The sequence below is a fragment of the Balaenoptera physalus genome (assembly GCF_965194825.1).
Source record: "Balaenoptera physalus genome assembly, chromosome: 2".
NCBI classification, from domain to species: Eukaryota; Metazoa; Chordata; class Mammalia; order Artiodactyla; family Balaenopteridae; genus Balaenoptera; species Balaenoptera physalus.
The window spans coordinates 57609305-57635726 of record NC_138883.1 but is presented as its reverse complement, the minus strand read 5'-3'; the positions used below and the strand labels follow the sequence as shown (position 1 = coordinate 57635726).

The 26422-nt window shown below is 32.3% G+C and overlaps 1 protein-coding gene across 1 annotated transcript in view; it reads left to right on the top strand.

Moving 5' to 3' along the window:
- The window catches only part of LRFN5 (leucine rich repeat and fibronectin type III domain containing 5), a 152648-nt gene extending 131326 nt beyond the window's left edge, over positions 1-21322 (top strand). Inside the window, exon 5 of the mRNA XM_082452114.1 lies at positions 3348-21322. Within this exon, the coding sequence (XP_082308240.1) occupies positions 3348-3365 (18 nt within the window). The 3' untranslated portion in view covers positions 3366-21322. The remainder of the gene's footprint in view (positions 1-3347) is intronic.
- The last annotated feature ends 5100 nt before the right edge of the window (positions 21323-26422 follow it).

Here is a 26422-nt window from a genome sequence, read left to right as displayed (position 1 = left end):
TTTAAAATTGTATGCTCTTTATTGAGTTCCTTTTTTGAAACATTATGTCATAATGTCATAGCAACTTTCCCTCCATGCTTTGGCTATTTTGTTTTCTTTCTACGAGCATTAGCTAGAAAAATAAATCCACAGGCAAAGAAGAATGTTAACACAATTTAGTGGTAATACATCATTTACTCATTAGCCAATTTCTTGCTACATTTCTGTTATCAGCTGTAAGTCACCATATGACTTCAGTGCAACTCTTCTTGTTATTTGATAAATGATTTCTGCAATAGCAGGCTTATCATTTCTACAACTGTCAGCACAACCAAACAGTAATGTCCCTTTGAAGAGACTGTGACCTGTGTGCTAGTCTTCTCATGGCTTTTCACACTGTCAGCAGTACTTTACCTTGTGAATGAAGTGAGATAGAGAGCTGGCAGAGGTTCCTTGTGCCCACAGCTTCTTATTTTTTTGGTGGGGAGATGGTAGTGGGATAAGGAGGATTATACAATTTTAGTTTAAGTTTATATTCCCTGTAGGATGGTAACATATATGTCTTTTTCCACCCAGTGGCAAAATATATTTTCCAAACATTTGGACACTGCCCATTGCCTTAAATGGAGATCAAAATGTTCCTTATGTATATAGACAATAAAATAAGCAAATAAACTTAAAACACATTTTTTACTATATTAAAAAAAATGTTTCCTAGGTGACAGTAGTAGTTCTTTTAGACAAACTATTAACATATAAGTGAATAAAAAGTTAGTGTGGATTAGAAATAAACAGCAATATTAAAACAACTATGGGAAAACACAGTTTGGAAATCGTATGAACTAAGAGCTGAGCAGCAAAACAAATGTGTGTATATGATTCAGATATCTTTCCAATGTTTTTTGTACAAACAAGAATGACCAATATAAAATATTTGGTTCTGTAGGGTTTCTTCCACCTATGATATTACCTTCAAGTAAATTAAAAAAAAAAAAATAAGAGTAATAGAATAGACATTGCAAATAAAAAATAATAATAAGAGTAATAGAATAGATATTGTAGAAAACATTTAACTATTTTTATAATAAAGCATACTTTTTGACATATTTATTTGAACATTACAGAAAATCAGAAAAAAATATATAGAACCCTAGTGTCAGCAATGACCTTTAGAAATCATTTCCTTCTTTTTAGGTATCCTAATTATATAAGATAAAAAATCTCTCATAGGTCTTAATTACATTCAGAGTAAGAGCAATAACAGTTTCCCAAATCCATTCAATGTCGAGGTATTTTTTTCTTCTTCTAATGTTGAGGTAGCTTTAATTTCTCCTTTTATTTGTAGTACTGTTGATAAGATTGTGCAGTGTTTTGCACGATACCCTTTCACTGTCAAATGAGGACCATTGACAAAACATCCTGAACCTACCCCAAATTCATTATTTTTAGTTCTTATAACGTTTTAGCATAGTTATTATAGTCTATCTTGTTTTTTCTTTGTGATGCTCTTGTAATTTTGTGTTCCATATTTGGATCTTTATGGAATCATTATGCTTGTTTATTGATAAGTAAAAAGTGTTATTTTGAATCTTACATATAAAATTTTTATTCAACTTCATATTATGTCATCATTTCAATAATGGCAGATTCAGGGCAGACAAATTCACACCATTGTTCCCAAAACCGATTGCTATTTCCTAATCTTCAAAATAACAACTTTTTTATAAACCATAGTCCTACAGTTTGTTAATGTTATTATGTAATGTGAAATTGAACCAAAAACTCTTTAAACTATGTCAGCTTATAGAATCATTAACTTGATATTAAAAGAAAGTTTGTTATTCTGGAAGGATTTATTATTTCCAAAGTCAGACTAATTATACTGTCCACTATATTTTTCTTCTAGGTATATTTAGTCTTTTCTATATTACTACTTCCTGAAATGAAATTTGGTGTAGTACAATCACTTTTTTTTATCAAAGGGAACATATTACTGGATATACAAAAATAAATAAAGATCTTGTTGATAACCAATTTCACCAAAATAAACTGTGCTGTGAATCCAATAGCGAGGAATTTAGCTCTTTCCCATCGTAGTTTAAAGTGATTTTTGTAGTGTTTTCCTTAGAATGAATATTCCAGGCAAAGTATGCTAGTGATGTCTATATTTCAGTAGTTTCCAAGTAATTATTTTTTAAAAATCGGATACACATCTATTATCTATTAACAATCTTCAAACATCCAGTAATTCTTTGTTCAATAATTCTCAAAAATTATCGTTTATCTCAAAAATAACTTCACTTATTCCAATTAACTATTTTGAAATATTTTCTTAAGTAAAATATCTCTATAGTATTTTGCCTACCTTTACCACACAAAGTTATCCAAATATGTTCTATATCAACACTTTGATACAGAATATTTGAAGTTAAGAAGCTATTTTTCATCATTCATTTGTTCCATGCATTTTATAACCCTCAACTTGTAAACATGTAGTTGTTCTTGAATGGAAAGGAGAAAAATTACTTCTATTTCATATTATGAAATTGTATATTTCTCAAAAATTATTTTCCATCTTATCGAAGTATAGAATTTATACACATATTTGAAAGCCATGAGTACTGAGAACCCATGTTATAGAAAAAACATTTTCACAGTTTGTTATTTAAATATTGTAAAATTGTTTTTTATATGATTTTCTTTCAAAATCATGTTAACTATGAAATGCCTTTGCTTGTGAATTATTGTCAGTTTTCACATTTATTTTATTTGTTCTGTGGGTGAAGAACTAATTAATGTAGATGAATTTATTGTCTTCACTATCAGTAAATGCATAATTAAATTTTATAAAACCTTAATATGATACAAAGCTTCCAAAAGAATATATTAAAAAAGTAGAGATCACGTAGGTTTTAGATATGATGAGCAAATTTGATCTAAAATGTTCATATTTAAAAAGCCAATGTGAATATTTGTTAAAGCCTGAATAGCATGCATTAATGAATAAAGTAACTTTTTTTCTCTTAATTTGAGAATATAAATGTGAAAATCAAAGCAAGGAAAAATGCCATTCCTCAATTTGGCTCTGACTTGCATAACTATTTAGTCTTAAAACATTTAGATTCCTTTCTAAAATGAGATTTTTTAAATATATTCAATAATTTGAAATTACCAGGGAACATTTTAAGTGCTGATGTGCATGTCTAAATAGTATCCAGAAATATATCTAGTATTTTGTAGCAATAAGCTCCTGCCTGGGTGCTTACAGTTCAGTAACTTCTAGATTGCTAGCCCAGTGATCTTATTAGCTGTGTGTTTTCTTTCTTCTTTTTTTTTTCTTTTTTCTTTTTCTTTTTCTTTCATTTCAGAGGCCGGAGTTAATCTGAAGAGCACCACTTCTCTCTCTCCTGAAAAAACTTGCCACTGATATTTTTACCAGACAAAATTTAAAAATGTTTCAATTCACAAAGGCTAATTGTTGAACTGGTGTCCTAGAAGAAATTGTCCACAGGAGCTGAAGCAGAAATCTCTGATGCCGCAGAACTGGCTCTATCAGACCATGGTTCATCCCCTTTTAAAACCAAAATTTTTTTTCTTCTGACCTGCAAGTATTTTTTTTTTAAAGAAGGAAAGAAAAAAACCTACATTGGCATCGAGTTCTGTATCAATCCATGTTACATTGCCATCCATGATTTAAGACTGTAGAATCTTGAATAATCTATATCACTTTAACAAATAAATGTTTTACTATGACAGAATTTGCACACTGCCTGATTTGTGGAAACCTCAGTTGCTTCAAGTGTGAATGGTGAAGTGATGATTGTAGGAGCTAATAATACTATTTTACATCTATGTAGTACGAAAACCTTAGGGGATCACAAATTGCTTTATAATATTGGAACTAGTTCTTCCATGACTGAAGTGCACCCACTTCTATGGGAGAGCAGTACAACTATTTAAACAGCTTTACGGCAATTTTATGCTTCAGTGTAAGACCAAAAGTGATGAGGGATCTCTTCTTCTAGTGGAATTTCAGAAAGTATCAAGGTAGGCATATTGTAATTAATCCAAATTGATTCATTGTTTTTCTGGAGAGCAAGGGCAAAGAGGTTTTAATAATTTTAGGCCTTATGTTTCATTATAAGTGCCCATTTCTCCAATTTTCCATTGGAGATAAAAATATATATAATTCCAGGATAAACAAAGAAGAACATACATCTTATTTAGCACCAGCATGAGTAGGAGTAAGATATTTTTGATGGCTAATATATGTTAGTACAGTCATATTTAAGCAGTACTCAAACCTAGCAGGCATGAGTTCAAACCCTAGGGATGAGTGAATTTAACCAATTCTCACTCTACTCTTCCATATTCTCAAAGGATTAATATTACTGTAAAATTTGAAAATGTATATAAATGTATCACTGTACTTGGTGTAAGCAATAAGTTCGATTAAAAATATTTTAGTAGCATTGCTTTTAACAATTGAATTCAGATTCTCTCAAACTTGAGAGATTTTATTTCTGTTCCTTGACAATTCTGGTAGTTGTCTATCATTAAAAGCAATATGTAGTTTAAATTTTTAAAAATTTAGTTAAAACTAAAAAATCCAGAAAACTGCCTTTGAGAAATGTAGGTTAATCTGTTAACCATTCCACATCTTTTAGACTTAAAAATATCCAACCATCCAGAGAGGTTACAGAATGTCAGCCATTAGATGGCACTTGGAATCTGTGCTCAGGAGCCGAACTACACTAGACATAATTAAAACCTGTGGGTACACACACACACACACACACACACACACACTCACTCTTACTCCCAGACACACACAATGCACAACTGAAACAGAAGTAACACGTTTGAGTTGAAATGTAGTTAGTTTGTGACCTTGGGCAACTGACTTCATTCTCTGTTTTGTGACGACTCAAATGCCCAGAGCAATCCTGTTTACATGTGTGTTAAGTGTATATATGCATGGATAAATGTTTATGGTGACAAAAAGGAGACAAATTGGACAATAAGCATTGCCTCTGTGAATCTGTTCCTGTCGTACACAAATTTTCTCCTGAAATATAAAGCGTCAGGAACACAAATGGCTTTCCTAGAGTTCAGGGCAGAGTTTAACTTTTTAAGTTCTCTCTTGGGAAAACCTGCAACCTTTTCTTCAAGGACATTCTCCTGTTTATCCTTACATTCCACTTGCCCCAATCTCCACCCCATCTGGCCCAATTATTGTTTTTCTTGATGATGGTAAGAACATAGTCTGACCCCTTCATCTTTTTAGGATATTCATGCTATTGTGTTCTAAGGAACAGGATTTTTAGTGTGTTAGAACTAAAATTGTACTTAATCACTTCAAGTCTTCACTCTGCATCACCTATACCTAAATCTAAAACTTCATTTATGCACAAATTCAAACAACACTCATAGTGTACATATTTTCTCTTTTTTTCAAATATTGTTGAGGAATACTTAGGCACAGTCTCTGATCCTGGAAGTGTGCAATAATCAGTTGTTTTTATGGATAGTTATTTAATTCTTATACTATGAGGTTAAGAGAACACAATTGTGTACCCATAACTAAATAGGATTAATGATCATTCACAAGTAAAAGTTTTGCAAAAATGTGACAAAATAATATTTTTAGAATAAGTGGAAACAGTTTCTTTTAGCTGAGCGTATTATAAAGGGGTGAAGAAATGTATGGTAAAAAGTCTCACTGTAAGGTTCTTGGCCGTGCATTGAAAACCACTACCATTTTTTCTCTTACTCTACATTCCTCAGTAATTTTGGAAGTAAACTAACTGGTAACAATATATAACATAGTATGAATATTTGTCAGTTCAATTTGTGACATCTTACACATAATATAAAGCATATTAAGCACACACACAAGAAAATCAAAAGTGTTTTGAATGCAATATAAACACAGCTTGTGAAGCATGAAAGTTGACTGAAAACCATAATTAAAATTTTGAAAATCTACAATCATGAATTTTGAAATCCATAATCTGTAGAACTGAAGATTAGTAATAAAATACCATTACTGGTTGAAAGGAATAACTTATACATGGAAAGAAAACTCAAATAATTTTAATTTCCTATTTTATTTGTAATTTAATAACTCTCAGATTAGTTTGTACAAGTTTTTGTCTGTTAAAAATACATAATATCCTGTTTCATATATATGGAATGTTTTGTGACACATACTTGGTGTTTTTTGTCCAAAATATATTCAGATTATTTCTTCCTATATTCTGCTTTCTATGTGTTAAGAACTTACTCCATTTTTATTTATTTACTTTTTTATTTCCAAAATATGTGTATCTGACATCTCATGGGTCTACTTATGAAATGGGTGTGTGTGTGTGAGTGTGTGTATCAAAGCATATGAAATTATTTAAAAATGCAAGTGACAGAGAATGTACTATGTCCAACCAAAGTAAAAGTCCCTAGCATATGATTATTTTGTTTGGTATACGAGTATAATATTCAGGGAAACTCTACACTAGATTTTTTATGTGGAAAATATATGTAACATGAAATTTGTTATTTTAACCATTTAGAGTGTACAATTCACTGGCATTATTTACATTCACAATGCTGTCCAATCATCACCACTATCTATTTTTAAAATGTTTCTATCACCCCAAATACAAAATCTGTACCCATTAATCAATAATACCTATTCTCCCTCCCACCAATCCCTGGTAAACTCTAATCAACTTTCTCTGCCTATGAATTTGCCTATGCTAGATATGTCACATAAGTGGGGTCTTACAATGTTTGTCTTTTTCTGTCTGTCTTATTCCACTTATCATAATGTTTCTAAGGTCATCTATGCTGAAGCATATATCAGAACTTCATTTCTTTTTAAGGTTGAGTAATATTTAATCCTATATATAGCACAATTTTTATTCAGTCATCTTTTGATGGACACTTGTGGTGTTTTTACCTCATGGGCACTGGGCATAATACTACAAAGAACATTGGTACACGGGTATATATTTGAGTTTCAGTTTTCAATTTTTTTTGCTATATACCTAGGAGTGGGTAGTAATTTTATGTTGAGTTTTTTGAGGAATTGCCAAACTGTTTTCCACTGTGGCTACACCATTTTACATTCACTACACTAATGTGCAAGTGTGCAAGGGTTCCAATTTCTCCACATTTGTAGTTTTCAGTTTTTTAATAATTATCCTAGTAGGTGTAAATTATCTCATTATGGTAGTGATTTGCATTTCCCTAATCACTAATGATATTGAGCTTCTTTTCATATGCTTATTGACTATTTGTATATCTACTTTGGAGAAATGTCAGCTCAAGTCCTTTGCAAATTTTTAAATTGGATTGTCTTTTGTTATTGAGTTGAAACCATCCTTTGCATATGCTGGATATTAAATGCTTCTCAGGTATATCATTTGGAACTATTTTCTCCCATTCAGTGAAAGTGTCTTTTCACTTTCTTGGTATTATCATTTGATGAACAAAAATGTTTAATTTTTATGAAGTCCATTTATGTATTTTTTTTCTTTTGTGTTTGTGCTTTTGGTGTCATATCTAAGAATTCATTAACCAATCAATGGTCATAAAGACTTGCCCCTATGTATTTCTCTAAGAGTGTTATAATTTTTAGCTCTTATGTATTGATGATGGATCCATTTTGAGTAAATTTTTGTATATGATTTGAGGTAAAGCTCCAATTTTAGATGTGGAAATCCAGTTGTCCTAACACCATTTGTTGAAAAACTATTCTTTTCTCATTGAATGGACTTGGCAGGCTTGTCAAAAATCAACTGACCATAGATGTATGCATTTATTTCTAGACTCTATATTCTACTCCATTGGTCTATATGTCTGTCTTTATGCCAGTACCACAATGTTTTGATTACTGTAGCTTTTTAACTTTTCAAACCAGAAGTGTGAGTCCTCCAGCTTTGTTCTGTTTTTTCAAGGTGGTTTACCTATTGTGACCCTCTTGCAAATGAATATGAGGATTGGCTTTTCCCTTTCCACAGAACAGCAGTTGGAATTTTGATAGAGATTGCATTGAACATGTAGATCACATTGGGTAGTTTTGACATTGTAACAATATCAAGTCTTTCAATCCATGGACAAAGGCTGTCTTTAATTTCTTTCAACAATGTTTTGTGCTTTTCAGTGTACAAGTCTTTCACTTCCTTGGATAAATTCATTCCTAGGTATTTAATTCTTTTAGATGCTCTTGTAAATGGAATTGCTTTCTTAATTATCTTTGTGGATATATTATCGTAGCTGGTATTAAAATAACAGCTGATTTCTGGGTGTTAATCTTGTACCTTGAAACTAGGTGGAATTAGTTTATTAGCTATAGTAACTTTCTTGTGAATTCTTTGGGATTTCTACATATAGAATCATGCCACACGTGAATAGAGATACAGTTGGTCCTCCGTATCCACTGATTCTGAATCTGGATTCAACCAGTCATGAATCAAAAATATTTTTAAACATAAATAAAATTCTAGAAAGTTCCAAGAGCAGAACTTAAATTTACCATTTGCTGGCAACTATTTATATAGCAGTTACATTATATTTACAACTCTTTACTAGCATTTACATTGTAGTATAAGTGATCTAGAGATAATTTAAAGTATATGGGAGGATATGCTTAGGTTGTATGCAAATCCTGCACTATTTTATGTAAGGGGCTTGAGCATCCTTGGATTTTGGTATCCAGAGGGGATTCTGGAACCAATGCCCCAAGGATACTAAGGGACAACTATAGCTTATTTCTTCTTTTCTATTAGAATACTTTAAATTTTATTTTCCTGTCTAATTGCTCTGGCTAGAAATTCCAGTAAAATACTGAATGGCAGTGGTGAAAATGGCATCGTTATGTTATTTTTGACCTTAGAGGAAAGCTTTCAATCTTTCAAGAGGAATATGACATAGATTGTGGATTTTTCAAAACTGGCTTTTATCCTGTTTCTAGGAAGTTCCCTCCTGTTTCTAGTGTTTTTAATCAGGAAAGAGTGTTGTGTTTTTTCCAAATGATTTTGTGTTTCTCAGAGTTGAGATGATCATGTGGTTTTGGGGGTTTTCTTTGTTTGTTTGTTTTGTTCTTGTTGTTTGTATCTTTATTCTATTAATGTGGTGTATTACATTGATTGATTTTCTTATCTTTAGTCACCTTAGCATTCCTGGGGTAAATCCTATATGGTCTTGATGTATAATCTTTTTAATATGCTGTTGCATTTGTTTTGCTAGTCTTTTGTTAAGGTTGTTCGCATCTCTATACACAATGGATATTGGTGTATAGTTCTATGTCCTTGTGATGTTTTTTATCTGTCTTTGGTATCCTGTGTTTGGTAGAATTCACTAGTGAAGCCATATATCTGGTGCTGGAGTTTCTTTGTTGGGAGATTTTGGATTATTGATTCAACTTTTTATCAGTATAGGTCTGTTGAGATTTTCTTTTCCTCTTGAGTAAGTTTAGGTAATTTGTGTGTTTCTAAGAATTCATCAGTTTCACCTAGGCCATCTAATTTGTTGATGTTCCTAGTATTCTCCTATAGTTCTTTCTGTTTCTGTAAGGTCAGTTCTGTCCATTATTCAAAGTGACTTATTAAAGTCTCCAAATAGTGTTATAGAACTGTCTCTTTCTTCAGTTCTGCCAGCTTCATATATTTTGGGACATTGTTCGCTGGTATATATAAGTTAAAATTGTTATACTCTCTTGATGACATGATTGGTCTTAGAATATTTTCAGTATCACATATCTGATTATCATAATTGTTAACTGAATGAACTTATTTTAAGTTCACTAGGCTCATTTGATAAATGTAAACTTGTCACATCTATTTCACTTGCTTCCAACCTAAACTATCATTGGCTTCTCTTCTTACGGTATTTACTAATTCTAATCTTTCATTTCTGTCCTCCTAATTGGAATCCAGTTTTAAGGGTAATATCCATCACCCACCTGAGTCTTATCAACTAACACATATGCCAGTCTCTCTGTTAATAATATACTACCAAACTCTCAGAGGCTGCTCCCACAAACCAGCATTCCCAAATGCCGCCTAATCAAATCACCAGCAAATAATTTTTTCTCTCTGTGGGTTACTAAAGCAAGTCATAAACAACTCTCTAGCTGCCCTTATGATCTGAGTACCAGCATAAAAATTAAAAGAGGCAACAAATGAAATAAATCAATAGTGCTTTCCAAAAGAATTTGTTATTTATCTGCATAAATCCCTCACAACCTGTAGTAGCATAACATTTGTGAATACATGTAAAAGTCAACAATAAATACTTTATATTATGGTAGCACAAATGCAGGTTGATTGTGGTTCATGATGTCTGCTTGAAAGAGTTGTTTTAATCTGTCTTTTTGTTGTTGTTCCTGTTAAAGAAAGAGGCATCAGAGGTACCTATAAAGATATGGCATAATATAGCATTTTATGATCCTTAGGGAGTATGACATGTACAAAGGTTAAAATAAGAAAACAATAAAGTACGTCCAAATTATTTTTCTGGCTTGAGTTAAGAAAATAAAATTGGTGCATTAAGATTCATAACTTATCATATTTAACAATTTATATATGAAAATTTAATTGGATGTGATTGGAAACTTTTTTTTATTTGAATTATGGAGTGAAGTGGCTTAGGAAATGTTCACAGGGAATCTCCCATCTGTTTTATCAAAGGGAAGATTTCAAATTCTTTGACTCCCTTTATTAAACTTGTTCAATTCTGCAACCATTTTTTCAACATTTATTTTGTCCAGGGTCTGTTACTATTCACAGGGGATACAGAAATAGATGACTCAATGGCCTTCCAAATGTTCATATTTAGGTGGTAAGTTAATGTGTAGACAACTTGTGTTAGTCCGTTCAAGCTGCTCTAAAAAATTACCACAGACTAGGTGGCTTGCATGATTGCATTCTGGTTAAGGTCTTCTTCCTGGTTTACAGCTGATTCCTTGTCACTCTGTCCTCATGCGGTGGAAGGAACTAGGATCTCTCTGTAACCTTTTTTCTCAGGTACTAATCCTATTCATGAGGGCTTCACCCTCATGATCGATCTGAACCTCACCCAAAGGCCCACCACATCCCAATACTATTATCTTGGGCATTAATATTTCAACATATTAATTTGAGGTGGACATGGGACACAAACATTAAGACTATAGCACACAAATGTTTACATAGGAATTTATATTGTTAGGAATTTAGGACAACTGTGTGGGAGCAGAGTACAGACCAACATCAACTCAAAACAGTTTCACCAACCTCATGTCCCCTTGTGTTATTTATAGAAATGGATATCTTCCTCTCTAGACGTGAAATTCCTGAGATCAGCTACTATGTCGTATTCAGTTTTGGATCTCTTACAATGGTCAGTATAGTGCTTTGAATATACAAAACAAATCATATATGTTTGCTATATAAATATATTGCAACAACAGCTTTATACAGAAAGAACGAAGGAATGGCAGATTTGGATTCAGCTATAAGGATGCTTGAAAGTCTTCTGTGTTGAGATTAGGGTAATAGCTAACAAACAGAAGTAATAATAAAATACAAAATGTACCAAAAGAACCTACATTTATCTGTTAAATAAACATAATACTTGTTAGAATTATGTGCTTCTAAATCTTTTAGGTGATTGAGATAGAGTAGAGATTAGGTGACCTTTGAACACCTATATGTTCATATTAAATCAATCTACTAAGTATCATAGGAAATTTTGTTCCTGGGCTAAGAGAGCTAATTTTTGTTAGAGTGAATAGAAGTATAAACAGCAATTTCTAAACTAAGACATAATATATGCACTATAAGCATAATAGATATACTGTGAGAAACAAAGAGAATTAAATATTTATAAACGATTACATATTTCTGAGTTTCGTATCAGAGTATGGTGATTAACACTGAGAGTGATGGAAAGATGAGTGGTGTAAAGTGTTACTTCCATTTTAACATGTGTGATATTGTGACTTACTTATAATAAGAAATATATATTTGGTCTTCTTCCCAGTTTCTGGCACAGAACTCCTAAATCCCTTAGAATTCCCTAAGTGATGAGAATAAAAGGGTGTCCTTTGTTAAATTAATGAGTAAGTTTTGGCCAGCAGCTAATGACTGAGGGCTGGTTGCCAGGAGAACCACTTCTGTGATTAGAGGGTTGAAACTTTCAATCCGATCCTCCCTCTCCCACACCTGGCCTTCTGGCAGGAGAGACGTGCTGGAGGTTGAATTGTTTGCCAGTGGCCGATGATTTAATCACTTGATGCCTCTCTAATGAGGGAGGCCTCCATAAAACCCAAAAGAAGTGGTTTGGGCAGGCTTCTGGGTGAACACGCAGAGATCTGGGGAGAGAGGCACGCTGGGAGAGAGCATGGAAACTCCACACCCTTTCCCCACACCTTGTGCTATGCATCTCTTCCATCTGGCTGTTCCTGAGTTATATCCTTTAATAATAAATCACTAATCTAGTGATTAAAGAGTTTTCTGAGTTCTGTGAGCTGCTCTAGCAAATTAATGGCACCCAAGGACGGAGTCGTGGGAACCTCTGATCTGCAGCAGGTTGGTCAGAAATACAGGTAATGACCTGGTTTGGGATTGGCATTCTGAGGTGTTGGGGGGGGGCATTGGAAACTCCAGTTTGAGCTGGTTAGTCAGAAGCTCAGGTGACAACACTGGGGACTGGCGTCTAAAAAGTTGAAGGGGAGGCTGCAGTCTTGTAGGACTAAACCCTTAACCTGTGGAATCTGATGCTATCTGCATGTAGATGAACTTCAGAATTGAGTTGAATTGTAGGGCACCCAGTTGGTCTGGATAGAATTGCTTGATGGTGTGGAGGAAACACCCACCTACCCTTTCCCCCGTTGGAATCGGTAACCGGAACCTATTTTAACATGTAAAAAATGGTGATGATAGCAATAAGGATTTGGAGCTTTGATACTGGCGATGTGTATGTAACTATATACTATATAAAATAAAATTTAAACCATCATTCTCGGTGCTTAGCCACCCTGCTCTTGCTCGTCTTTAGAATAAATGTCTTATTTTCTCTTCTGAACTTACTAAAATCTTCACGTAATATACCTGTCATCCTCTCTATGATTAATTTACTCAATTTTTTCCCTAGATCTAGTTAAAAATTGCTTACCACTTCCTTTTCTATGGTGGCTACACTGACTGAACTAAAGAGTTTGAGTAAAGTGAATTAATCCACACATCCTTGTTATTTTGAATAGCTAAAACTGGCTGTATACATTTCCATATATTTCAATTTTTTGTAGGCTTTTCATAATTTTTTTTACTTACTGTTTTTGTTAGTACTAATTGGCATTTTACTTTATTAAATCAGGAAAGAAATAAACTGCCATTGTAAGACACAAATAAATCTAAACTCATCTTACTTTAAGTGCCTCAAGAATAGGAATTTTTTTCAATAATTTTATGCTGGTGCCCTTTCAGTGCTCTGCTTCTTTCTTCTATTGACCCCCTGTAAATGACTGAATAAACAGCAGTGAACTAGAATGATAATTTTATTTTGTTTATTTTTATTTTTAAGATATAATATCCAATAGTATGGGAAATTAAATGTTGCAAGGATTATTATTTGGATGCAAATACACTATCATTTATTTCTCTGACCTTGTAATCAAAAAATCATTTTACTTGTTTGCATGGTAAATTAAATCTCTAATGACTTAACACCAACACTATAATTCTGCTTTGGGCAGATTATTTGAAACAATGCAATTGGATTACTCTAATTTCTACTTGTAGGCCCAGTTATCCTTTTACTCTCTCTTCTGTTATTCAAGAATGAATATTAAAGGGTAGACAAACCCTTTTTTTGAAAGAGCATTGTCAATTTTTTTTTTTAATGACATTGAATTGTCTCTTACAACCTTTGTTTCTCAGACTTTAGTGGATGTCAGAATTATATCATAAATAAGTTTATTTCTGGCTTTCCCCCCTGCTTCAGGAAATCTGTGTGGAAGCAGAGTATCTTAATAGTTGGCATCCTTCACCCATCACTTACAAGTGATTTTAAAGCAGGTGATCAGAGATCAAGGCTCTGAGAAGCATTGGCCTGTAGGAGTCACAGATAACAGCATTTGGTCTTCATGATGAGTGATTTAAAAAGTTATCTTTACTATTTGGATTGATTAATGTTATATAGATGCAAGCTGAATATTTTTCTTCAAAAGTACATCAATTACTTAAAATGAAATATTTATTTTCAAATAACAGGGAAACTTTTTATTAAAGCTCACAATTCTTTGTGATGCCATATCAATGTCCTATATTAATTCACAATTTGGAGGCCTTTTCTACACTACAAAAATTGTCTTCTGAAGTGACTGTCCTTTTCTAGGCATGCATTTTCAACTGATTATAAAAGAGCAGCTCAGTCTTTTATGCTAAACTGTCAGGGGATTGGTTGCAATGTTTTGTTATATAAATTTAATATTCTGATAAATTCCCAATGCCAAAAAAAAAATTAAATTATTTTATCTCTAAAGGCATTTGTTACAGTGCCTCCATCATTATTCTGAGCATTAGCTCACAGGAGAGGAATATGGAGTTAGCATTAAAGTTTACCAAAGACAAGTATCAAGTTAGTCACACTTATTGCATTGCTTAGAATTTCAAATTTGCTCAGATCCCAAAATATGACCAAAATTGTGATTAATATAAGACTTTGATGCAAGGAAGAGATCAAATCAACATTAGAAATTCAGAAAATAGTCTAATGATAGTAATGCCATCTAGTTTATTAAAATGGTCAAATATTCTAACACTTTCTTTTAAATTAATGAAGTAATATGAAGTTTCTATATCAATAGTAATTCTAATATGTACCTTTTAACACTATATTTTTATAAGCATAAAATCTACTCTAAAAGGTTATATTCTAAAAGCAACATCTGGATGTTAGATCATCATGTTTTTAATGCATCAGGTATCCTGAATTTATATATTTAATTAGCATCAGTGGTAGTCTATACAGGAGCATTTCTTTCCAAAGAGCCCTTGAGGTTGCAAGCAAGATCAAATAGTGAATAATTAATGTCTAGTTATATTAGGGAAATAAATAAGGCAAACTTATCTTTACCTAGAGTGCTAGATATTTGAATTCTGAGAAATATCCTATTTGTACCATCACTAACTTTGTGTTCTTTTTAATCTTTTTGTTTTTACTTTTATTCTGCTTCTGTTCCATAATGTAAATTTTAATGTAATATTCAACAATTTTATTTTTTACCCTAAAGTCTATGAAATTTTCTTTAAATTGTTCTATTTACTCCGTGATTTATAACATATTAAACTATATTTTCTTATTTTTATTTCAAGATATATAAATTTGACTTACTCACATGCTATTTAGTTCTTTGTTTCTTCTCTCATTTGGTTATATGGTTCTTTCTTGGTGTTGATGCTTTTGTAACTCTATTAGTGTTACAATCTTTAATTAATTGTTTTGCCATTGATTTTAATTCTTCTAATTTAACAGTAGCCAAAAACGTAGGCATAAGAGAAATATTAAACGTACTAAACATAGTAGATGATAAAATGACACAAAGATATGCAAAGGTCATTTATAAATAGTAAATGAAAGTAAAATTTTGACTGTCTTATTAAAAATAAACTAGTTAAGAAGAGAAGCCCTAGGCAAGGAGAGCAGGAAGGGAATTGGATCTATGAAGTTATGTATGTAAATATAGAGACAAGGGCAGTGGGTGTGGATAGGAAGAGGAGCTATGTTAAAGAAAGTAAGAGAAGAATGGATCTATAGGATGGATTTGCTTATTTTATGTGGAATCTAAGGGCAAGTATAGATTAGAAAAGTGTCAAACGTTCTTAAACGGGAAAAATGGTGACATAAAGAGCATGATAAGGAAAATATATTTCTAGGCCCAAAACAAATTTCAGTAAATTAGCCACATGACACCTAAATTTTGATAGGAGATAGCCATTTTGAGTAGTCTAGAGATTAAGCCAGGCATGTAAGAACATACACAAATAGGTTTCATTTCCAAAAAGCAACAATATAATAGTACAGGGTACCTTGATGTAGAGACAATAAATGAAGGGCATGCTAAAACTGAAAAAGTGATGAATTTCCCAGGTATCTCTGTGTCTTCTAGAGCTTATTCTTGTGCTCAGATAACAGTAGATATTTTCCACTTGTAATTTTTGTTTAATCTTACATTTCCTTTCCTGAATTTGCCAAAGTGTGGTGTCCTAGAATGAAAAATATTGAAGGTGTGCTGAAACAGATTCCCTAATTTAAAAGCCTCAGTGTGGTATCATCAAACTATATTCAAAGCTAATTATAGTTGACTATTGGTTATTTCACTGATTTCCTAGAAGGTAAAAATAAACAATCATTTACATAGCAAAGAATATACTTCAAGACTTCTGACTCTCAAACATAAACCACTAGACCATACTCTGATGACCTTTTTATGGCACCATAGAAATAATTTATAAAGTTTTAAAAACCACAGTTTAGCATTTTGTGTTTGGAGCCAGGAATCAAGTATATTAGAGAAGTACCTATTTCATCCAATAAGTATGAAATGATTTTAGTTGTAAGTGTGATCTAATAGCACTTAGCATGACTTATAAATGTATTCAGCATTAAATTACAGTTGGAACCTTTGTCTTCAAAAATAGAAGTTTCAGTAGATCAACTATACTTCAATTAAAAAAAAAATAGAACATTAATTTTATAGACATGGAAGTCATAGGTTCACTATGAGGAGATGACACAGCACTATCTTTCCTAGTTTGGTTGGAAAGCTTTATTCAGAATGAGATAGCTGACATATATAAATTTCTGTAATCCCTAATATTATACTTTGGTATTATTTTATTTGCTTCATTTGGTAATAATACATTTATATTGTTATCAGTATCGTGAGTTGAGCCTTATTCTCATTGGTACACATAGACTCATAGGTAGAAATGTTGAGTAAGCAAGTTTATCTCAAATGCCTTCTTGTCACCTTTGGATAATCTCTTAAATCTGACTAGGTGCCACCTCTGTAAGATTCTTGGCAATGCTCCCTGGCAGCTCAAAAAATTCTCTGTGAGAGGGCATAAAAGGCTACAATCTGTTTAAAGCACAGACACGAGGCTGTGTTTTTCAAAATACTTTATTTAAAATTGGAACTATTGTAAATGTCTATATCCAAGAATGGGGACGGAGTCGTCTTTTGTTGTCACTGCCATCTGTTCAGAAGACTACGCCCATTCAGGAGATGGGAGCTAGAGGCCTTACATATGTCCTGCACCAACAAGTAAGAACTTTGCTTTTGGAATATAAAACTGCCTGGAAAATTTGGTAAAAGTTTTAGTCAGATTTTCATGGCCCTAGAGAGACTGTTTTTGATTAGATCTAACACCACTTGTAGATAGATTAGATCCCAGTGGTAGGCTAAATTGAACTTAACCTACTCATTAGTCACCAGATATACAGCAATCAGCTCAGGCAAACAGCTGTTATGTTAATTTAGGGGTATTAAACTGCTTATAATTAGCCACAGGCTAAATGGATGGGGTAAGTAGACATGCATGCACAGGATTCTTTCTGGACACTCTTGGAGAAGGTTTTTCAGATTGAATAAACTTCAATTCAAAATCCAAATCAAAGGTATCACCACCATAAAATAGTCTGAAATTATCTGAGTTCAAACTTGCTAACTTAAAAGGGGAAAGGAAACACTTAATGCTTAATAACTTAATTATTTTATTTCTAAATGAAGCATACATTTTCCCGCATTTGGAGGGCTTGTGACCACAGAAAGCGGTCATTTTCAAAAGAGGGCAAATAAGTTACTAAATTAAGCATAGTGATTAATAACCTGTATAAATGTATGCACGACACAAAGTAGGAACTCTAAATATTTTTGAATGAGTAAATAAAATTAATGTCTTTCAAATACTCAAAAATAAACCATCAAAATTATAAGGAAATAGCATTTTTTGTAGTTTTGGTTGTTTTTGTTTGTTTTGTTTTGTTTTTAATTAGCCTCACTGCACGGCATGTGGGATCTTAGTTTCCTGACCAGGGATCGAACCCGCACCCCCTGCGTGGAAGCGCAGTGTCTTAACCACTGGACCACCAGGGAAGTCCTTTTAGTTTTTTTTAAGTCATCAAAATAACTTCTCTCTCTAAATATCTAACTTACACTAATTAGGCATTTATCTAAAGATAAATTTGGAGAAACAGAACAGTAGTTAGAATGCTTTAAATTAATCAAATGATATAATATCAGATAATCTGATTTTATTTAAGGAAATTGACCAGGTTCTTTGTTGAATTAACTAGTTAATTTATGCAATGAAAATCATCATCATTGTATTTATAAATATAGAGCCCACATACTTGGTAATAATTTCACTTAATTGTATGAAAATCCAGGTGCAAACATAAGAATGTAACAAATCTGTTTCTTAAACACAGGCATCCTCTTTTCCTAAAGTTGGATTTTTACATTAACACTACTCTAAATCAGCAAAACAGAATTACTCTGAAAAAATACAATCTATAACAAGGAAAAGAGATAACATCATCCAAATGTAAACACTACATTATCAAAATGAGACAGTGCTACTGATTCAGGCTGAAGGAAGCATCCCACCCCACCTATGTCCACCTGGAGCCTTTGCTAACCTGTGTCACCTGAAGGCCACCTTTACCCTGCAGGACTTCCAGGGCAACAGCCTAAGTGCCACCTTAAGGCCCTGTTGGCCTCTGGAAGGAAGCTCACTGGAGTCCCTACACCTCCAAAACAGACCCTCTCTCCAGTTTTATCCCCTCCTTTTCTGACACCATGAGAAGCACAGAATAAACTATAGCCCTCAAAGAAAAAAAAATATATATATAATTTCCCTCTCTGCACAAAGTACATTTCCTTTTACTGTATATCATGTAGTACCTGGTTTACCTCAACTCATGAATCAGTGAATCATAAGTATTTCCCCCTTTTATCAAATACTCTTTGAAAATATAAAAAAATATTACATAGAATCAATTTTTTAATAAATGCATTATAGTTAAACTGTACCCCTATATATTTCATTAAGGTGTTTTCTCTTTTTCTGTGTGGTATAAGCAGAACTATGAGAAATTTTGACAACTCCTATCAGTAGCCAAAGAATATTGCCATTTTGAAGTTCTTGACACATATGACCAAAATGGCACTCAGAAGTGTTGGACTAAGTTATCTTAACAGCAGTAAGGCCTATCTTACCAAACCTTCACTGACATGGAGAATTATCGTTAAGGAAAAGATTTTTGATCAATTTCTAGTCTTGAAAATATGCTGTAATTATATGGGTAAATCCTCGAGTAATAATGAATTTAGTCATTATTACATGTTTATTGGTCCTTATACCTGTTGCACATTTTTATTGGGACATTCATTATTTTTTGCATTAATTTGTAGGGACTATTGCACAAAATATCAAAAATTCATTATCATGGATATTGACATATTTCCTAAGCTTGTCATTTGCCTTATACTTTCATATCGTATTTTGCAAATAGTGGAGTTGTAATTTATATGTAGTTGAATATATCAATTACTGTCTGGATATTTTTTTGTTTGTTTTTATGCTTAGAGACTTCTATCTTGATAATAAATATTCAACAATGTTTTCTTTAAATTGCTAAATTATTTAGAAATTTACATTTAACATTCTGCTCCATCTGAAATATGTATTTGTTTCACCATAAATGCTAGAAGAGTATGCTTTTAGTTTTTCAAATTAAAAAATTTCTTTTTTTGCACCATTTACTGAATAATTTCTCCATTCTTCACTTTTTTTTTTAATTAGGCTTCAGAAACCAAATACTGTATATACATACTGACATACATACACACACATTCAATTCCATTGTATCAATTTGACTAATGCCATATCAATTTTTCTGTTCTTGAGACACATTATTTAACTTTATACTACATATTTAAATGCAAGTTCATATAGAAAGCTTATTTATACATTTATCTGCTAAAATTAACTTGTATTTTTCTTAATGAATCAATAAAAGAATTGAGGGAGAAATGTCTTTATATGTTTGAGTCAAACAATCCAGAAACATAATGTGATTTCTTCCAGTCTTCTCTTTTGTCTGTGAGTTAAGATTTATAATTTTTTCTTATGATTCTGTACATTTCTTATTAAATTTAAGGGTAACCTTCAAAATTGAAGATGCTATTATTTTTGTTATTTTTTTGTATTCCCTGTAACTTGATTGGTCAACTTGAACTACAAGGTAATTTCTGCAGATATTCCTAGCCATTGCCTGGCATTGAACGGTGGAACAATACTGCACAACTTTCAGGATGCTGTCTCTGGAATCCAATGTGTCTGAATTTGCAAACATAGCACTTGCTGCCTGTGTGAACTTGGGTGAGATAGATAAGTTCCTTTTACCTCTGTTTCCTTGTCTAATACATGGAGTTATTAACAGAAAATATTTCCTTTGTTTCTTGTGAAATATAAATAAGTTAATAACACTAAAATGTTTATAACAGTGCCAAACAATTGAAAGTGCTCAATTGTAAAATCCCTAATTTTTTTTTAACATCTTTATTGGAGTATAATTGCTTTACAATGGTGTGTTAGTTTCTGCTTTATAACAAAGTGAATCAGCTATACACATACATATATCCCCATATGTCTTCCCTCTTGCATGTCCCTCCCACCCTCCCTATCCCACCCCTCTAGGTGGTCACAAAGCACCGAGCTGATCTCCCTGTGCTATGTGGCTGCTTCCCACTAGCTATCTATTTTACATTTGGTAGTATATATAAGTCCATGCTACTTTCTCACTTCGTCCCAGCTTACCCTTCCCCCTCCCCATGTCCTCAAGTCCATTCTCTACATCTGCGTCTTTATTCCTGTGCTGCCCCTAGGTTCTTCAGAAGCATTTTTTTTTTTTTTTTTAGATTCCATATATATGTGTTAGCATACGGTATTTGTTTTTCTCTTTCTGACTTACTTCACTCTGTAAGTGCTCAACTGTAAGATGTTAGCTTTATTAGTAGCAGTATATCTTACTGCTAAAATTAATGAGACTATCGTTATAATAGATAAGTTAGTATGATGAAGAAATGAAGCAGTGATACAGTCAATGTGTTTGGGATGAGTAGAATTAATTAACAAGTCATTGAGACATCAGATACAGTGAGCCATCCAGAATTTTATCACTCCTGTCAAGACAAGCAAGAACATCATTTGATTCTGGAGAAAAGATCTATGACTGCTAAAGGAGTATAAACTCTAGTGACAATTAATATTTTAGTAAGGTTAAAAAAGTTTATTCAATTACTCAGACATAAAAAGAAATGAAATGGAGGTATTTGTAATGAGGTGGATGGAGTTAGAGTCTGTCATACAGAGTGAAGTAAGTCAGAAAGAGAAAAACAAATACCGTATGCTAACACATATATACGGAATCTAAGGGAAAAAAAAAAAAAAGGCCATGAAGAACCTAGTGGCAAGACAGGAATAAAGACACAGACCTACTAGAGAATGGACTTGAGGATATGGGGAGGGGGTGGGGTGAGATGTGACAGGGTAAGAGAGTGTCATGGACATATATACACTACCAAATGTAAAATAGATAGCTAGTGGGAAGCAGCCGCACAGCACAGGGAGATCAGCTCGGTGCTTTGTGACCACCTAGAGGGGTGGGATAGGGAGGGTGGGAGGGAGATGCAAGAGGGAAGAGATATGGGGATATATGTATATGTATAACTGATTCACTTTGTTATAAAGCAGAAGCTAACACACCATTGTAAGGCAATTATACTTCAATAAAGATGTTTAAAAAAAAAAAGTTTATTCATTAAGATTATAATGACTTTCTCACTATTAATATGTTTCTGTACTATTTTTAAATGTAAATTACATGAGTTCTAAATATCACATCAATTTAGTAAAACCAATGTTTTAAGTGTCTTCATAGGTTTTATTTTATTGAAAAATATCATTTGGAGCAATGACACAAACAGCTAAATTTTGAAGTGAAGTAAACTGACATTTATCATTTTATTTATAAATAATGTAATAATGAAATTATTCAATCCTGGTTCTGGAAGAATAGTGGATTAAGACATTTACACATATTTTAGCTAAAAATGCCTGACTTGCTGAATCAAATATAGCAATTAATATAGTGAATCAAAGAATATCAGGAACAGTTAGAAACTGCTAATTTTATAGAAATAAAAAAAAAAATAAAGTTAAAATGTGGTAAGCCCAGGAACTGTGGTTGAAAATGTAGTTTCAAACTGTCATAGCAGAGGTGGTGGAGTGATCATAAGACCACGTTGTATAAGGGCTTGGGTGTTTACATACACAAGCACAGGTTAAAAGACTTTTGGTCAGAACCAAACAGGAAGCAGGACATGAAACTGCATAATCTAGAACCCTTAAAAGATTGTAATATCAAGAAAGGAAGAACCAGAAAATATCTGCCTATTGTTACAGGCAAAAGACAAAAAGTTGTTTCTCCCTGGCTTGTGGGAAAGTGGGTGGGGGGTAGAGGTGTGTGTATTTCCCTTAAGAAACAAAAACTGAGTTTCAGAATCTTTGTGGTTGAAGAATCTTCAGGATGAGGAAACAACATTAAAAGTGGTCTCAGGATGGTATTGTCAGGGGAGCTCTTGGCTGAATCAAGCACAGAAACTTCAGGAAAAGACAAAATGAGTCCAGAGAAGGATTCAAAAATAAGTGAATAAATAAATCAAGTCATATCCTTACACATTTAGTAAAACTACAAAACAATAATAAGAAAAAAGTATTAACAAAAAATAAGAAAAAACACCAGATTTTCAACAAAGGAACAATTATTGGACTTAATTTTAGGAATCTTTACCTCAAATGTAGGCCAAAGAAATAGAATGATATCATCAAAATAACCAGTAAAAATGTGTCAGCTTAAATTTCTATATCTCATTTAGTTAACATATAAGCTCTATATAAGGTAAAAACACTTTTTTAGAAAAATAATGTGTTGTCAGTCATATACCCATAGAAAAGTGAAAATGAATCCAAATGAAAGAAAGGAGTGCTTGAAATGATATTGTGCAAATTACTTGTTAAGTATATGAGTAAATCTGAGCAATCAAAAACTGTAAAAAACAAGTAATCATAATTACTAATTTGGGAGTAAATGGAGATAAATAAAATAAGACTGAGTTGATTAAAAATAAACATCTCTAACTTTGTTATTCAGAAGGAAGGTAGTAGAGATGGTGATTCAATTAAGAAATTTCCAAAGTCAAAGATAGCTGTGAAAATGTAAACATACTTATTGCAAAAATAAATACACAAAGTTTAATTGCCAAGCAGTAGAGGAAATAATAGAAAATGAAGCAAACATTGTAAATTAAATAGGCAAAAAGGGAAATAAGAGAAAAGGTATATCAAATTCAAAGTTCAAAATAAAATGCTAGAAATGCATCTATATAAGTATGTATAATAATACATGCTATTTATAATAATAATCATAATATGTAGCAGTGTATATTAGGCATAATATATACTTGGAGATAATAGAATAGAGTATAAAATATTGACTACAGAAAACTATATATACAGACTTTTTTGTATATGTGTATATAAACCATTATATATATATACGTGTATGCAAATTGGTGACAAAGAGAAGAATTACTTAGATAATTTCTGTGATTCCACAGAAAGATAAAACTGCTCCGAACCTGTATATCACTAAAATTAAATATCGACATTATAAAACAAACATTTCAACACTGGCAAGTGGAAACTGAAAATTTCACAGTCAGATTTGAGTATTTTAATAGATGCCATTCACAACAGATAGAGAATTGACAAAACTGAGCAATAATACAAAATATTTCAGTAACATAATTAACAAATCTGATCTAGAGGACATATGTAGAAACTTGGACTAAAAATTAGGAAAACAATTTTTTAACCATACATGGAATATATAGAAACATTGACAATGTATTAAAACACAAATGAGGTCTCAGCTAGACTAAATGAATGAGCTTAACAGAATATGATCTTTTATCTCAATGGTATTATTAGAACTCAATAATGAAAAGGTAAGACTTAACGCTTTACTTTTAGAAACTTAAAAATATAGCCCAAAATAATTTATAGAAGAAAATTCATAAATAGACACATGAATACATATACCATTTCAGTATTTCTAGGATGCAACAGATTTGTATATTAGAAAGTAAGGAACACTGAATATTAATGTATATAGTTTAAAAAGTTGCAAAAAGAACAACATGAGAAATTGATAGAAATGCATGGAAGGAGATTAATACGTGAAAATCAAAGCTGTTTTTTTAATAAATGGAATTCAATAGGAAAGTCTCTGGGATGATTGATCAAAAAAGAGGAAGGAAGTTATAAATAATATATAGAATAGTAGAAATTTAAAGTACAAAGTAATATTATAAATCAGTTGTATGATATTGAGTTGAAACTAATGTAATGTTATATGTCAATTATATCTCAATTCAAAAAAAGAAAAAAAAGTTGAAATCTTAAAGAGAGTTGTCACAGAAAAATGCAATTATATAAATTGACTTGATAGGGAAAAATAAAGACAATACAGACCTTTAAGTATTTATACACATGAACTGCACATGATTTTTTAAAAGGATTCTACAAAATTGTTCCAGATAATGGAAGAAGAGGGAACTCTTTTACTCATAAGTTAAGAATAATATGAATAACAAAGTCAGACAAGTAGAAGAAAAAACTGTATGAGAAAAAAACTATAGACTAATTTCAACTATGAATACTGATATCACAAAAACCCAAACATAAATCGGCCTTAAAATAAAACCTCATGTAAAAACACACAGATACCCACCCCTTCTTTTTATAATAAATAATGTGCTGGAAGTTCCAACCAGTGTACAAAGCCAAGAAAAATATAGAGAGACAAAAACCACACTTTCATTATTAACAATTATATTGTCACCTAGAAAACAACTCATGCTATGGGTACATATTTTCTTTTTTCTTTATTCTATTTTTTAAAAAATATTTATTTATGTATTTATTTGGCTGCTCCAGGTCTTCAGCTTGCAGTACACGGGATCTTTGTTGCAGCATGCGGGATCTCTAGTTGAAACATGCAAGATCTTTTAGTTGCGGCATGCAGGCTTTTAGTTGTGGCATGTGGGATCTAGTTCCCTGACCAGGGATAGAACCCAGGCTCCCTGCATTGGGAGAGCAGAGTCTGAACCACTGCACTACCAGGGAGGTCCCTTTTTTTTTAAATTTAATTTTTATGTTGGAATTTAGTTGACTTACAATGTTGTGTTAGTTTCAGGTGTACAGCAAAGTGATTCAGTTATACATATATACATATCCATTCTTTTTCAGATTCTTTTCCCATATAGGTTATTACAGAATATTGAATATAGTTCACTGTGTTATACAGTAGGTCCTTGTTGATTATCTATTTTATATATGGTAGTGTGTATATGTTAATCCCAAACTGCTAATTTATCCCTCCCCCCAACCTTTCCCCTTTGGTAACCATAAGTTTGTTTTCAGAAGTCTGTGAGTCTGTTTCTATACTGTAAATAAGTTAATTTGTATCATTTTTTGATTCTACATATAATGATATCATATGATATTTGTCTTTCTCTGTCTGACTTACCTCATTTAGTATAATAATGATGTTCAGGAAGTTTGCTGCTTATAAGAAAAATATTACAAAAAGCAAGAATGATCAAATATATTCAAATTGTAGGATCCATACTGTCATGATTTGGGTCCTCGTGTTATAAAAATCCCAAGAAAGAATTGTTGTTCTTTAATCTTTAAGTAAACTGTGATTCATTTAAATATCTTTTTTTATATTTTCTATTATTATTTATGACATTGTTAGTCCTGTTTAGATTGTGATACTCTTGTTTTTCAAACAAAATATTCCATGTTTTTTTTTTCCACATCTTTATTGGAGTATAAACACTTTACAATGTTGTGTTAGTTTCTGCTGTACAACAAAGTGAATCAGCTATATGTATACATATATCCCCATATCCCCTCCCTCGTGAGCCTCCCTCCCACCCTCCCTACCCCATCCTTCTAGGTTGTCACAAAATATCAAGTTGATCTCCTTATGCTATGCAGCAGCTTCCCACTAGCCATCCATTTTACAATTGTTAGTGTATATATGTCAATGCTACTCTCTCACTTCATCCCAGCTTCCCCTCCCCCACCCCATGCCCTCAAGTCCTGCCCTGCCACTAGGTTCATCAGTACCGCTTTTAAAAATTCCATATACATGTGTTAGCATACGATATTTTTCTCTTTCTGACTTACTTCACTCTGTATGACAGATTCTAGGTCCATCCACCTCACTACAAATAACTCAATTTCGTTCCTTTTTATGG